Raw genomic sequence first — 16,117 nt, 5'->3', positions numbered from 1 at the left:
CCTGGGAGCTATTACATAAGAAACTGGATAGGCAAAGCCAGCACTATTTGTCCCCGTCAGGACATGTGTAATAAAAAGGAGATTATCCCAGGCGTGAGCTCCTAGATAGGAAATGACTGGGAAGGTCAGCAAAAATAGCTTAAAAATGTTGGCATCATCTTTATCATCATGAACCAGATGCAGCCCTAAAGAAGCCCGGAGCAAGAGGCAGAGCTGGCTTTGTTCCACCGGAGACATTTCCAGGGGAGCTCAGGACCTGCTTTAGTTTCCAGCCATGGGCAAAGTGACCTGGGGCTACACCCTTATCTCCCTTTTTCAAGTTTTTTTCACGGAGTCAAAACAGAAATACAACCCAGCAGATTTCTGCTCTTCAGAAATGGCATTTCAGAGCAACTCCCAGACATTAAAACTGAGCCCAGCAGAGCAGAGGCTGGCCTATGGCTGGAATAGTCAAGCGGGGATGCTGCTCTCGGTGGTTTTAGCTGGGTCCGTCTCTCTCTGCTCCTACACAGCTACAGAGGGTCAAAAACTCAATTAAATGCGAGCCACAGCAGTGTGCTGAGATTTACATATTTAGCAGCTCCCTCAGCATCTTCAAAGAGCCCCGAGCTGTCACTCCGGCCCCGCAGCCAGGCTGGTCCCTCCATCGGGGTGCCCGCTCAGGAAGACAGCAATTATCCCTGGGTAGGATTTGCAGCGAGGGGCGGCACGTGGGAGGCAGATGAATCACGGCTCGTCCCCCCGCTCTGCCAGGACTTGGGAATGAAGTGACACGCACGCAGCCCAGGGGCTCCCCAGCTGTGCTGTGCTCTGCCTCGGGCCCCGCTGCGGTGCCCGGTTATCCTGGTGCTCAGGGACATTAAGCTGCTTTTGGTGGCTGCAGCCTTTGCAGTCCCTTGGCCTCAAGGGGCAGGGTCTGCCATCACAGGGGACGCAGGTGGCACCAGGGTCCTCTCCCACGTGGCACCATCAGGGAGGTTTCTCTCTGAAACACACATAATTACTCACATAATTATAAAGCTAGACACTCTGCTTACATCCCTGTTTTACACCTTCCCCTGGCTTAGCCATCGGGACCCACATACCCAAGAGAGTGACGCTTTTCTCCTGGCAATGGCATAACAGGGGTGGCAGCAGGGCTCTGCAGTTTGGCATCGCTGCAAGATCAGCCACGGGCTCTGATCTCATTCTCCGTTGTCTCCTGCCTTTTCATCAGCTGCCACGGACAGGCAGCATGCGAGTGCTCGTCGTTGCTGTAAATTCACCACAGGATGCGGCTCTTTGGACATACTCGGTATTCTCAGCACTTGCCAGGATGGCTACCTGCTGCTTTTATCCCCTGGTGCTCCCCTCTCGTGTTTCCAAGAGCAGTTCAGAATCGCCAGCGGGTCCTGTGAAGCCAGCGTGCCTCCAGCCTCTCCTCTGGAGCCGGGCATTCAGTGCAGCTTAGGAGCCTGCGAGCTGATGTGCTTTTGAAATAGCAATACGGGGCTCCTATGGACAGGGGCCAGACCCCAGCCCCAGGCTCTAAATAGACCTTAGAGGGGCTGGTTCTGCTCTGTGCTCTGAACTGTTAATATATATATGATATGCAAATATACATGTACGTGGATTTCCTCTGGCATGTTCCTTTTGGCCCATCAGGGCAGCTGATGCCTCTTCTGTGAGGGCAGAGGGCTGACTCCCTCCACAGACAGTCACAGGGAGCTGGGGAAGGGATGAAGGGCTGCTGCTTCACAGCTTGTTTGGGATCCCAGAGATGGTCAGGGGAAAGAGGCTTTGAACTCTGGCTTTGACCTGCACCAGATCAACACATGCCTCTGCAGGGCTGGTGGATCTTGTCACTCCTCTACGTGGGCCTTTGAGGAAAGAGTACAAACAGTTTGGGGGACAGTTTCACCCACGTCTGCTTGGCCATGGCAACCTCAGTCAAAAGCAGGAGGCAGGGGACCGGGACCGGCAGGGACCTCGTTTATCCCCTCCCTAGAGCACAGGCACTGGCGGTGATTAGCCTCCTTTCCTTCTCTCTGCTGGGCTGTGGTAGTTTGTAACTAGGTCACGGCCACTCAAGATGCAATCCCTGGGAGGAAGGGGGATGGGGTTCAGCGGGGGCTGCAGGGGCTCCTCTGGGAAGAGAGGGCCGGGCAGGTGGGAAGGGGTCTGGCAGAGGCAGCCCCCACCCTCCCGCCCCAGACCTCCAGTTTAGATCCAGTTCTGGGTTTGGGACATGGCAGTTGGGTGATGTGTCGCTGGGGCACCCTGCTTCTCCTAGCTCTGCAAGTGCTCTCCTGCCTGTGGTCCAGCCCTGGCACACTGCTGGAGATGGCTGCACGGAGATGGCTGGGGACCAGATGCCGCCTTTTGGGCAAGAGAGACATTGAGGTGCTGGAGCGTGTCCAGAGAAGGGCAACGAAGCTGGTGAAGGGTCTGGAGCACAAGGCTGATGGGGAGCAGCTGAGGGAACTGGGGTTGTTCAGCCTGGAGAAAAGGAGGCTGAGGGGAGACCTCATCGCTCTCTACAACTACCTGAAAGGAGGTTGTAGCGAGGTGGGGGTCGGTCTCTTCTCCCAGGTAACAAGTGATAGGACAAGAGGAAATGGCCTCAAGTTGCGCCAGGGGAGGTTTAGACTGGATATTAGGAAATTTTACTTCACTGAAAGTGTTGTCAAGCATTGCCACAGGCTGCCCAGGAAAGTGGTTGAGTCGCCATCCCTGGAGGTATTTAAAAGATGTTTGGATGAGGTGCTTATGGACATGGTGTAGTGGTGGACTTGGTAGTGTTAGGTTTACAGTTGGACTTGATGATCTTAAAGGTCTTTTCCAACCTATACAATTCTGTGATTCTGTGATTCTGTGATCAGGGCAGCAGAAGCAAGGAGGGAAGGGCTGGGTAATCCCGTGCAGGAGGAGGGCACCGGGCACTGCTAGCGGCCCCTCTCACAGGGGAGAGGCATTCCCCTGCCTGCCCAGCCTCAGGAGATTTGCTGGGCTTACCGAGACGGGACAAAAGATTGCCATATGCTGTGTCTCTTGCTAGTATTTCTGTTCCCTGATGTGCTCAGGACACAGTGATTCCTGCTAAGCTGTTTGCCTGCATGACAGCGATAAAATCCCAACCCGTCCCTGCAGGAGGGTCTGGAGACATTCCCCAGGAACCGAGCGGCAAGCTCTACGCCAAACTACTTTTTCTGAAGGCACCAGCTCTTCTGAGCAGCTGGTGGGGGTGGTACAGGAACACGCGTGCCTCTGGGAAGCAGCAAAAGAAGAAAATACTGGCAGGGTTGGCCAAGGAGGAGCTGCACAGCAGAGCAGAGGGGTGCTGCGAGCTCTCCTGCCTCCGGGCGAGGAGCTCCACCAGCCGCCCCAGGCCGGCGGGCTGGCCCTGTCTGCAGGCGCTGGGGCTGCCGAGCAGAGCTTCTGCCCCGCTGGCCCCGCAAACCGGCGCCGTCCCCTCCCTCCCGCCAGGCCGCAGCCGCCGGGCCGGACCCTGCGCGGCGGCGGGAGGCGGCAGCCCACGAGGTGGCACCAGAGCCCCGCCGCAGCCCGGGCACCCCGGGCACCCGGCACCCTGCGGGCAGCCGGCACCCTGCGGGCATCCCCAGCACCCCCCGGGCACCCGGCACCCTGCGGGCATCCCCAGCACCCTGTGGGCACCTGGCACCCTGTGGGCAGCCGGCACCCTGTAGGCATCCCCGCACCCTGTGGGCACCTGGCACCCTGCGGGCACCTGGCACCCTGTAGGCATCCCCGCACCCTGCGGGCATCCCCAGCACCCCCTGGGCACCCGGCACCCTCCGGGCATCCCGGCACCCTGTGGGCTCCCTGCGGACATCCCCAGCACCCTCCAGGCAACCTGGCACCCTCCCCGCATCCCTAGCACCCCCCGGGCACCCGGCACCCTGTAGGCATCCCCGCACCCTGTGGGCACCTGGCACCCTGCGGGCACCTGGCACCCTGCGGGTACCTGGCACCCTGTAGGCATCCCTGCACCCTGCGGGCATCCCCAGCACCCCCCGGGCACCCGGCACCCTGCGGGCATCCCCGCACCCTGTGGGCACCTGGCACCCTGCGGGCACCTGGCACCCTGTAGGCATCCCCGCACCCTGCGGGCATCCCCAGCACCCCCTGGGCACCCGGCACCCTCCGGGCATCCCGGCACCCTGTGGGCTCCCTGCGGACATCCCCAGCACCCTCCAGGCAACCTGGCACCCTCCCCGCATCCCTAGCACCCCCCGGGCACCCGGCACCCTGCGGGCATCCCCAGCACCCTCTGGGTGTCCCGGTACCCTGGAGACACCCAGCACCCTGCAGGCATCCCGGTACCCTGTGGGCATCCCAGCGCCCTCCAGGCACCTGGCACCCTCTGGGCATCCTGGCACCCTGGCAGGCATGCCAGCACCCTCTGGGCATCCTGGCACCCTCCAGGCACCCGACACCCTGCGGGCATCCCCAGCACCCTCTGGGCATCCCGGTACCCTGTGAGTATCCCTGGTACCCAGCAGGCACCCCAGTACCTGGCAGGCATCCTGGCACCCGGCAGGCATCCTAGCACCCTGCAGGCATCCCAGCACTCTGTGGGTACCCCAGCACCCAGTGGGAACCCTGGTACCCTGGCAAGGCATCCCAGCACCTGCCCCTTAACCCCCACAAGGCCCGTGCAAAGATGCGCCATGAGAGGTGCACCCAGCACCAGCTGGGTCCCAGGGAGGAAGGACAGGGCTTGCTTTTCACCAATATCTTGGTGCAGAGGCAGGTAAGGCAGTTAGATCACACGAGCAGCTTGCTTGCAGGGAGCATGTTCACCTGCAAAGAGAGTAAAGGCCAATGCTTCCCGCAACAGCCTAACACCAGGAATTGTCCCTAAACGGGGAGGGGGGGGAAGCTGCCGATGTGTGTCACTTTGCAGAAGTCCTGTGTGTTCAAGACCTCCTGCTGAATCAGTCTCATTCTCAAAAAAAAAAAAAAAAAAAAAGAAAGAAACAAAAAACCAACATGTACGCAGAATGCTTCTTGGGTTTGCCTTAGTATTTTGCAGGGTGGTCTGACTTACTGAGGCCCCTTAGTGGAGATCCGAATAGCCTGGCTTGTTGAATGGAAGATGCTCCTTTCAACACCCAGGGACTTCGTGCCCAAAGCACATCAGTGTTGTGGCAGTCCAGGCCCCGGGCTGGTGTGTCCTGAAAAAGTGATGAGTTCTCCTTCAGTGCCACTTCCCGATGGAAGCAAGTCAGAGCCCCAGCTGGGATCACAGTGCAAAAACACACCCAGCACAACTCCTGCTAACAAGCAAACAGCCCTGACTTGTCCCCATTAAAATCCCCCTGCTGTGAGCCCGGCTGGTTGTATAATTTGATTGTTTGCATGGTTATTTGTGGCTACCTGAAACCCCACCGCTGCTCTTCAGCATGTAATTGCTCTGAAGAGGGACAGTTTCCATCTACACACATGATTATGCCCATTACATGTATCTATATTTTATTAGCGGCTGTTACGATGTACATTAAGGAGACGATGAGAAGCATCGCCATGCTGGATAAAGCTGTGCTTTGAGACCTTGAGAAGAACATGCTGCCATTCCAATGGAGCCAGATGGCACCCTCTCCCCATCCCAAAGGCCTCATCCTGTCCCACAAAGGCACAATTCTCCCTGGCTTCAGAGGGAGGGAGGCTGGCACCTCAGTTCCAGGTGGGCTGACTGTATGCCCTGGGGAGATGTGCCTCGCTCCCTGCTCCAGCACAGCGATGGTCGGAGGGTGAAATCCCCGTGCCAGAGGCACTCGCGTGCTCAGCAAGTGCTGAGCGCTGCCTTTCTACTCTGCCTCATTCACTTTACAGAGGTCGTGGCTTGCTGACAGAGGTCTGTACTCCCAGAAGCACATCCCTGCAAACAGCTGTATAACCACGTGGCACTGGATGGATATTTACACTGTCTTTCCCCAAGGGTATGCTGCTATTTTCCCACCCAATGGTCCCTTTTAGCTCTATTCTGTTCCTTATCCTTGGGGTCGATGCTGAGAAATGCTCCAGCAGGGAACCACATCAACACGATACCCCTCTGATTAAAATGATGCTGTAGCAAGGGATTAAATGCTGGCGTGGAGGTCAGGCTGACTGGGGGCCTGGTGGAAGGCAGGTGTTGAGAGTGCTGCACTGCCTGCAGCTCCCTGATTTGGAGGCAGGACAGGAATAGTTTGTACTTCACCATCGCTTAGAGCATCCTGCTGCCCTGCCGCCCACCCCTGGGGATACCTGAGGAGCCGGGCAGAGCTGAAACAGCGGCCGGCTCCCAATGCACCCCTCATCCCCGCACCAGCCCGTCTGCTCAGCCTCTTCCCAGCTGCTTCCCAGGGTTTTAGGGAAGGTTGGAAAGGTTGGGAAATCCCAGCAGGCCTGAGGAGAGGGTCCCTGCTCCCTTGTGGGGTGGTGAATCCCAGAGGTGAGCACGGGCAGGTCTTTATCCTCGTTGCTTTTCCTAAAAGGAGAAACCTTGCAAGGAGCAATGATAGCCAGCTGGTTGATCCAACCGAGGCAGAGCAGCCCTGCGTTGGTGGGAGGGAGAGGGAAAGAGGGAAAACACTGCTATGCTGCTCCTGGGGTTTTCCTGCACCAAAACAAGTCAGGCTGAGGATTTGGGACGTCTTCCTGATATTCCAGCCAGCGCTGCACAGGTGAGGAGATCTAGGGAGCAAAGAGACAGGATGACTTTGGGTTAAGGACAGGCAGCAAAGGCTGTTTTGGATTCCTTTAGCCCTTCACGTGCCAGAGCAGTGGGACCCACTCAAGAAACCATTTTATTTCAAAAATCCCTGCAGATAGAGGGGAAAAACCCCACCATTAGAGCTACTGAAGCCAAATATTTGGCTCATTTGCACACCCTAATGAGGGCTTCTAGCAACCATAAAATCAAGACCGGGCTTTGCTCTTGGCTGGAGAGCACCTCCCAGCAAAGGGCAGTGCTGGGTGCCAGGGTGGACCCCCACCCCATGCCCAGGGCGGCTGTCTTGGCAGGGCAGGGAGGGCCCGGGTGGGGGTGAGGGGCAGTGGGTGGGCTTTGTACCCCCTCCTCGTGCAGATACCCGCATCTGGGCTGCAATGTCGAGGCTTTTTATAGTAGAGGTGCACATGCTTCTGGGGCGAGACCCATCGGCCACTCCAGCTGGGGAGTCCACTCCAGCTGTCCACCACGGCTGGGGACATCTCTGCCCCCCTCCAGTGACCGGGGACACTGGGGATGGTGCAGTGCAGCCCCCCATGGTTGGGGTCCCGGGGATGGTGCAGTGCAGCCCCCATGGTTGGGGTCCCGGGGATGGTGCAGTGCAGCCCCCCATGGTTGGGGTCCCGGGGATGGTGCAGTGCAGCCCCCATGGTTGGGGTCCCGGGGATGGTGCAGTGCAGCCCCCATGGTTGGGGTCCCGGGGATGGTGCAGTGCAGCCCACATGGTTGGGGCCCCGGGGATGGTGCAGTGCAGCCCCCATGGTTGGGGTCCCGGGGATGGTGCAGTGCAGCCCCCATGGTTGGGGTCCCGGGGATGGTGCAGTGCAGCCCCCCATGGTTGGGGTCCCGGGGATGGTGCAGTGCACACCTCCCGACGCCAGGTCCGGACCCGTCACCTCCCGCCCCTCCCGCACGGTGGGCGTGGCGCGGATCTGGGCGTGTCCCCGCCGAGCCCCGCCCCCTGGCCGTTACTTGCGCGCGGCCCGCCCCGCCCCTCCCCTCCCCCAGCCTGCGCCGGCGGCCGCGCGCTCTCCCGCTCTGCCCGGCGCCATGGCGGACCAGCCCGCTGAGGCGGCCCCGGCCGCTCCGGCCCCCGCCGCCCCGGCCCCCCCCGCCGCCCTGCCCCTGCCGGCCCCGCCGGGCGGCTCGCAGCGCCTGCTCTTCTCCCACGACCTGGTGTCGGGTCGCTACCGCGGCTCGGTGCGGTTCGGCCTGGTGCGCCTCATCCACGGCGAGGACTCGGACTCGGAGGAGGAGGAGGGCGGGCGCGGGACCGGCGGCGGCGCCGCCAGCTCGGGAGGCTCCGAGTCGGGGGGCCCCGGGACCGGCGGCGCGGAGGAGGGCCGCGCCAGCCCGCTGCGGCGGGGCTACGTGCGGGTGCAGTGGTACCCGGAGGGCATCAAGCAGCACGTCAAGGAGACCAAGGTAACCGGGGCGGCCTCGGGCACCGCCGGCTCCCGCCCGGGGAGGGGGGGGCTGCCCGCGGCCTGGCTCGGCCTCTGCGTCCGTGGGGGCTCCCCCCCCCCCCCCTCCCCGAGGGGCCTGGCTCCGGCCGCAAGGCCGGGGCTCCGCCTTGGAGGCCTCCCGGGGCAGGGGCCTGCGCGGCCTGCCGGTTTGCGGGGCTGCCGGCCGGCTCCCTTCCCCGCGGGCTGTGGTGTTTGGCTGCTCTGGAGGCACCCGAGGGGCCATTGCTCCTTTTCCCGTCTTACCCCCTGTCCTCGCCCGCCGGTGGCGGCGAGCAGCGCTCTGAGCGTGGGGAGGGTGGACGGTGTCCTCCGGAGGTTGAAATCCCTTTCCCTGCCTTCATCACGCTCCTTCTGGAAGCCCGGCGTGGATGCCGCTGGTGGCAAAGCGCAGCTGTTTCGCTGGGGCGCTGGGATTTAATGGCATAAGGAGAGGCCTGCCTGTGAAGGTGATTTGAGCGGGCTGCCGGACCCCTCTTACTTGCTGGGGATGTTGGCCAGTATCCCTGCCTTTATTGGACGACGTTGTCATCGCCTGTTTCAGGGGAGTCAACGGCCGAATAGGGAAACCTCGACTAGATAAAGATTTCAGTGGCGAGTAACCGTGGTTTGGATCTGCCCTTGTTTACGTGAGCGTTTACCCCCCACTGATGAGGCGTACGTAAATCTTAATGATATCTGAAGAGCCACAGGGTGCAGGTCGGCGTTAGACTATTCCCACTTCCCAAAGTTCGTCTGGCGTGGGGTTTCGCACAGAGTGGCTGACAGTGCGGAGACAAAAGCGAGCGAGGGGGCACTGTAATATAGCACAAAGGGGCCTGCGAGGAATGGGCGTTGCACTGAAAAAAACAGGCGGCCTGCGCTGTCCTTGCAGCGGAGCGGGTCCGAGTGCTCTTCTGGGGTGGCAGGCGAAAGCGGGAGGCTTCTGGTATGCCGTCTGCTTTGCTGTTTCAGAAATGGCCCCGTATGCCAAAGGAGAGAGGGGAGATTGAGAGGAAGAAAGGTGTGTTGCAGTCCTACAGGCATCGGTAGGATTGCAAGTGCTAACAGAATGAGCTAAATTTAGGTAGTAGTGTCATTAGACACGTGACTGGTTGGAGATAAGGAAAATGAAAACAGGTATTCAGAAAAGATACTGCCATGTGATGTATTTCTACCTTAAAAAAAAAAAAGCCGCCTTTCTCTAAAGAACCACAATTCAATCACTGCAGCTTTCCAATAAAATCTTCGTGTGCTGTTGCAGCAAAAATTTGTCCCAAGTTGAGTGTGGTTTTCAGCATCTAAACAAAGCCGCCTCAATTTGGGTGAGTAAACACAGACTTAGGAGTTGTTATTGGGTTCCCAAATCCAGAAGCGTTAGCTCTGACTTTAGTCACTTGGTAACTGTACCCTTTTCAACATCAGAAAAAGCTAGACTGGGGAGGATCAGAAACGAAACACAGTTATGTAAATAAACGGTCTGTCTGTCTTTCCTTTTGGTGGTCCTTCTCCTCTGGTGTAGGTGTCTTCACCACTCAGATAATAGACGTGGGGAGAAGTTTCCTCAGTGCTTGAGGAATTTAGGTGTACTTATCATATTGATGTTTCCATTTGAAAAGCAGCCCACTAACAAAATTGAGAGGCATTGTGTACGATGTGCACTGCAGCTCAGGGTTGCTAAAAACAAATCTGATGCCATTGGAAACATGTTGCAGGACTTAGCATTTCGTGGTTATAATCAGGTTTTTTAGCTGTCTGCTGACCCAGCCCTTTTTGTGTTACACTGATGTGTGAGAACCAGCCAGGTAAGCCTGACATGCTTGTCATTGTCCACGCTGGGAGAGGTACAAACCATCAGCACCACGTGGTTGTCCCAGGCCTAAAGTTTGTTGGCTTTTGGGTGCTGTTGCCTGCTGTTATCTGCAGATACATCTTTTGGCTGTGACTCTGATTCTCTAGCATCTTTGGCTGTGAGATTCTTGTTTGACATCCTTAAAAATGTTAACCTGTCCTGGTTGCAGCCAAACCATGGATTCAATAGGGTGCTTGTTGCACCCTTTTATTTCCCTGAGCTCTTAGTTCTGCAATGGGCATAAGGTGCCCATTACATAAGGGTGAAGGTGCTCCTGGGGCCAGAGCTTTCACTAGCCCCATCTTCTGCCATCATGTGCCTGGTTTGTATGTTAGAATACATACAAAATGTTGTATGTTTTGTATGTTAGAATACATACAAAACGTTGTATGTTGTCTAACAAACGTTGTATGTTAGAATACATACAAAACATCCATGTATGTCCTGCTTTCATGTAGAAGGCTGGGTGCCTGTCTGTCTCCTGTCTGTCAAGCACTTTCAGATCTATGAACCCTGGCGTATGTATTGGGTAGAGCGAGCATTGTAACTGAGGAAGGGGAAAATTAAAGTTGTTGCAAATGTTGAGGATAGTGAAACAGCACCTTTGGCTCTCAGTGCAAAGGTCAAAAGCAGCTTTGTGTACCCAATTATAATCCTAGAGCTTTCCTGTCTTTTCTTTAAACTATGGGTGGTTAAATAGTTTTTTTTTCAGCTAGGGAATAGGTAGGCTAATCACTTTACTGTTGCTTCTAGAAGTTCAGTGCTTTCTGTTGCTCTCTCCTGTTGGAAATGGTAGGCAGACTACCACTTAAACCCAAGCACACAATTACTGATGTTAATAAGTAATAGAAACTTTCTCTTGAAATAGAGCTAGTATTTGGTACAAAGCGACACTAGCTTCTCCAACCGAATAAGTGGTTTATCTGTGTGCATTCCTGCCTTTGATTCCCGCATTGATAGTCATTAGCAGTATCATGACAATGATGTGAATAAAAGAAGAGCCAGGATTTCTTACCCTCTGGCTCCGTGTGTTCCTTTCCTGCCTTCCATGACTACTTTCCCCATTCAAAACACTGGGAAATCATTGTTGCTGAATATTGTAAAGCCCAAGGAGTCTTGGAAGCAGAAAGCTTCCCTTTCCAAGTATGTTTGCCATCTATGTCTTGCCTGACCCAACAAACCTGAAGAGCAGTTCCTCCTCTATGGCTAAAGCCATCTCTTGTCTTCGTGGTACTGTTTGAATGCTAGATGTAATTTGCAACACAGGTTGTGAAAGTACTGCAAACTAGTGTGAGCACTTGATGCTTTTTCTAACAAATTAGCAGGAGTACTTGAGACCCAGCTGAATTTTAGTTTCAGGATTTCTCAGCTGTAGGTTAGCATTCCTGCTGCACACTTGAGCTGCCTTTGGGAACTTTACAAAAATGCTGGAACTTATTATATATTAGTAAGGCTTATAGGGTGCTTTAAAATGTTGCTACCCTTCCTCCTGCCTCTCACCTGAAAGCCTCAGAGCTCTCTGCCACCTTTCATTTTCACAAAGCCTGTGTGAGGCAGATGTGCCTCTTCTGCAGCTGGGGGAAATGGAAAGTGCAGGTGTTGTATTTCAGCACCTTATCTAATGGCCTTCAGCCAGCCAGGCTGCCGAGTTCCCGGCTTCTGAGTTCCCTGCCTCCTGCTCTGTGTCTGCCTCGGGGAGCGAATGCTTGTGCTTGCGTCTTGGTGTGAAGCTGTGGTATGCACGTGTGGTGCCAACTGATTTATGTGTAGGGGACCCTATAGGGCCCCAGGATTGCCCTAAGAGTCAAGGTGCAATTTTTTTTTAAAGTTGTTAGCAGCCTTTTGTTTTGTAAGGTCCAGAATACGACTTGGTTTGGGTGGCTCTCTTACTGCGTCCAGCTTTGCTTTGGAAACAGAGTCACACTATCAGGGCTCCTCAGACATAATCCAGGGGTTGATCAGCTTGTTAGCTGGAAATTATCTGATGTTATCTCCACAAGTCTCGCTATGAATTCAACTCTGCTTCATCCCACACAGCCCTTCTGTTCCTTCCCACCCTTCACTGCTATAATTTCTTGACCCCAGATATTGAGTCATGAATGCAAGGTTGCAGGAGAAGTTTCTGAAGACATTATACTTGCATCATTTCAAGATTTTAATAAGTATTTTGTTTCTTGTCTGAATTCTGCCATGTAGTTACTGCTGTGACCTAAACTTTTAAGTTGTGATCTTTCTGTGCTTGTACTATAGGAGAAGGAAATATTTCCTTTTACTGAAGGTCTGTGTTTTCCCTCTCTGTCCCTTTACAGCCACTCTCAGCCCTCACTGCTGGGATCCCAGCCCACCAGCGTGCGCTCTTCAGATGTTAATCCTAGCTAGTGACTCTGTGGAACCTATTTGCAATTGAGGGATGAAAACAGAGACTTAATCTTCTGCCTTTAAACCTGGCAAGGCATTCACCATCTGGAAGTGTGGTGACGCAGTGTAGGTGCGTTGCAGCAGGTGAAGAGGGATAGCTCTGCCTTGCATGGGCAGGGTCCTTTCCAGGAGCCGTGAGGAAATGCTGGTCACAGTGCAGAACTCTAGTTTTGTTGCAGCACACAAACCCAATGCCCATAAACTATTAATATTGGGTTTTATTGTGCGAGGAAGCTGTATCTAACCCTCTTCTTGCATCTGACATTTCAGTTAGTCTCCCAGGGGGGTTCTTTGAAACCACCTGCTGTTTGTAGCTGTTAGAGACAGGAGAAGAGAAAAGGCTTACTGGAATTTTTGCAGTTCTGTGTAAAATAGAACCACTTTAATGGGTGACCTTTCCATCCTGTGAGTATCCATTGCAAGGTTATGTACCCTTGAGTCGATTCCCCGTTTTACTTTGATTTGTTTGGCTCTTGCAATACAGACTTGGGGTTCATCATTAATATTTTACTGCAAAAATGGAATCCAGCTCAACTCACAGTATGGAAATCTCAGGAGCACTAAATAGTGTATGCTATTACTGTATGGAGAATTGCTTTGTGTGCAGTGTGCAGAGTGAATTGATAATTCAGGACTTGCAAGTGGCCACCTGGGCTAAGCAATTAATTATAACTATTCCAAATCTAGACAGGAGTGTTATTTTTAAAATGGACAAAACCTCTGCCCAAGCAAGCAGTTTTTGTGATGCGCTCTCTTCCAAGGTGCACTCACTTTCAATGTGCTGGTATAGCTTAAAAAAAAAAGCTAAATTAGTAATGCTCTTAGGACTAGTAAACAAACTAATGTGCACTAAAAGCTTTGGAAGGAATCGATCAAAGGCCGTGACAGGCTTTGAAATACCTGTGTGAGTGAGGCATTTTGCTGCAACTTTCTCATACAAGTTCTTCCTTTCCTGATGAGATGCAGCTCCAATGCAGACTTCTACAAAGCAGCAGCTTTAAGCAATTTTATAAAGTTACTTTTTTGGCTGAAGATTTTTCCTTGAAGTTAAATGGCAGAAGCCTGATATGCTTTTTGGAGCAAGGTCTTGCTTGCTTATGGCAGCAGTCCTCAGCTCCTCTCCTTTCTTCAGAGGAAAGACACTATTTTTGATGTTCAGCATCTGTGTTGGTGCCGGGAAATAATTGGCATTTGCAAAGCTAAAAGCCTCCTCTCGTTTGACTGTTTAATTACTTGGGGGATTTCAAAGGCTCAGAAGGTGATGACACCTTCCTAAATGCTACTTAGAAAAAAACCTGCCTCGTTGTTTCCACTCTACTGTTACCTCCCACCATGTGCTGGGGTTTTGCCCAAATGGGTCATTGTAAGCACAGGAGCTGCTACTTTCATCTGAAATCTTTGCACTTACTTTTGAGCTTGTCAGTCCTGAGTTTCCTGGAACTGAGTGATGTGAGATGATGGCTTTAGTTTGTTTCTTCTTTTTATGTCATGCTCTGGAGCACTTGACCTGTAACTCAGTTCAGACTCTACCTTGCATAGCTGGTGTGTCCCACTCCGGAGACCTTTAGACCTGTGGCAAGTTAGGAGAATGCGAACTCCATCTTCTGGAACAACAACAAAAAAACCCACCATAGGGAGACTCCATGGTAATGTTTGAGGTTTTTTCCATTTGCTATTGGCTGTTAGGCTGCTAAATAGATGTGTGCATGTTTGTGGCCGAAACCAAAATATTCTGCTAAGTTGAATTTGCAAAGTTAATGAACGTCAGCAAAAGTCAATTTCTCTTAATGGCAAGGTCCTGGGACTGGATGGGGGATTTACCTTTGGCAGATATTGATAAGGTTTTTTTCTTTCTGAATGTTAAGTGTTCCTGTGAAGGGAGCAGGAGACTTTGTGGGGGGTAGAGTGATAATGGTTGTAAGGGGTGATTAGAAACATCAAATACTATGAAACACATGTGGTTTTGGCAGTAGAGGTGGTGGGGATTACTGATAACTATAATAGCCACGGTGCTTTCAGATGCGCCTGAGTTTCAAGTTGACAGGTGTCCTTTTATTGCTCTTTTCAGTCTGTACTGAATGAATTTCATGGAGGATCCAATGCCTGTGGTGGTAAGCCAGGGCACACGCAGCCCAGCTTCGTGCAGGTAGATGTGTTGTGGGCTCGGCTGTGTTTCTTGATAGAAAGCATCTCTTACTGTGCATTTCAGGATTATTCTTACCTACCTTGTGCATTTGACTGTGCATATGGAGTCGTCTGCTGCGCTGTCTGCCCCAGCCTTTGGGGAGTGCTTGGACCAGGCAATGGAAGTGGCCCAAGTGGAAACAGTGGATGTTTACTGGACTGAAATCTTCAGAGTGTGGTGTAGACGGAAACAAACATATTGATGGTGGATGTGGGCTTGATAACTGTATCTTGGATATGTGCTTGTGTGGGAGAAGTAAAAGGGAGTACAGGTGATGTTACATTTGTCTTCTGCCCTGAATTGTGTAGGGTTTAAAGCAATGTAATGGAGAGAGAGATCCAATAAGCACCTGCAGCTGGAATTCCTCTCTCTTACAGAATATGACATATAGGTCGAGGCCAAAATCATGGGTTGAGAGTGGTCAGATTTTAAGACTAAGAAATCTGTACCTCTGTACACTAGACTGTGCTTTTGGGGTTGTTTTTTAAAGAAATGTAATTATCTTTATGCTTCATTCATCCTTCTCCATTGGTCAGGTGCGTGTCACACTGGAGAAGCTCTCTGACTGTGGAGGAGGTTGCAGTGCAGTTCACTTCAGGTTATGGAGAAGACTTAAGCTAAATAGTATTGATGCCTGTATGCTGTGAGCTTAGAGCGTGCACCATGTGTCTATTAACCTGCTGGTCTAAACTTTAACAAATGAATAGTTAGAGATGTGTGGAAGTGCTGTCTAGAGCAGTTATCTCAATGAGGCTCTATGAGCTTCTGGCATGGGGTAGAAGGTTGCTTGGATATATAAGGGGAGCAGGTGGAAGCCAAGATACAAAATGGTTTTTGTGCATACACGCCGAGATCTTGAAAGTGAGACGCATCAAGCTACATCTTAAATAATTTGCCCAGTTTTTCAAGGGATAGCTCCCTGCTACAGAGATATGTTGAATGCTCTAGGTAGGTAGTTAGGCTTCTTTGTGATTGCAAAGCTGCATTTGTTCCTTGCTTTTGCCATCGTCTTTAAAATCATGACCTCTGTTTCTTTCCTCAACAGCTGGTGCTGTAACTCTTTGTGAACCGAATGGGCAGTGTGAAGGCTGTTGGTAGGAGGTGAGACCAAGGACTTGCAGGAAAGCAGGCTAGGAGAGGACAGGAGCACTCGGTATCTTACTTGTAGCTTCCAGGCCAGGAAAAAATTTAATTCATGGGAGTAAATTTGAAACAAGGAAACCCTGCTCAGCTTGCATTTGCAGTGGTATCACTTCACAGCCTCTGGTTACAGTCTCTTGAGTTGAAGAGAAACTAGGTAGCTGTGCCCTTGGTCTATTAAACAGCATTCATTTTGTACCATAAAATTGCAACAGTGGTACCATGTGGTTCTGCATTCAGCACACATCAAACACAGCCTCTGTGGTTTGTTCTTACCGCTGCCTGTAAAGCTATTAGCTTTTCTGCTTGTGAGGGAGGGGTTTGGAGTCTGCCAAGTGAAGAGGGCTAGTTAATCACCAGCTGAA

The 16,117-nt window shown here is 53.1% G+C and overlaps 1 protein-coding gene across 1 annotated transcript in view; it reads left to right on the top strand.

Moving 5' to 3' along the window:
• Window positions 1-7,728: 7,728 nt before the first annotated feature.
• Window positions 7,729-16,117, top strand: part of UBE2O (ubiquitin conjugating enzyme E2 O) — a 67,175-nt gene continuing 58,786 nt past the window's right edge. Inside the window, exon 1 of the mRNA XM_072880845.1 lies at window positions 7,729-8,140. Coding sequence (XP_072736946.1) covers window positions 7,766-8,140 — 375 coding nt within the window. The 5' untranslated portion in view covers window positions 7,729-7,765. The remainder of the gene's footprint in view (window positions 8,141-16,117) is intronic.

The sequence above is a fragment of the Ciconia boyciana genome, chromosome 16 (genome assembly GCF_034638445.1).
Source record: "Ciconia boyciana chromosome 16, ASM3463844v1, whole genome shotgun sequence".
Classification (NCBI taxonomy): domain Eukaryota; kingdom Metazoa; phylum Chordata; class Aves; order Ciconiiformes; family Ciconiidae; genus Ciconia; species Ciconia boyciana.
Note: the sequence above shows the minus strand (reverse complement) of the source record. Positions and strands in the feature narration are given on the sequence as shown.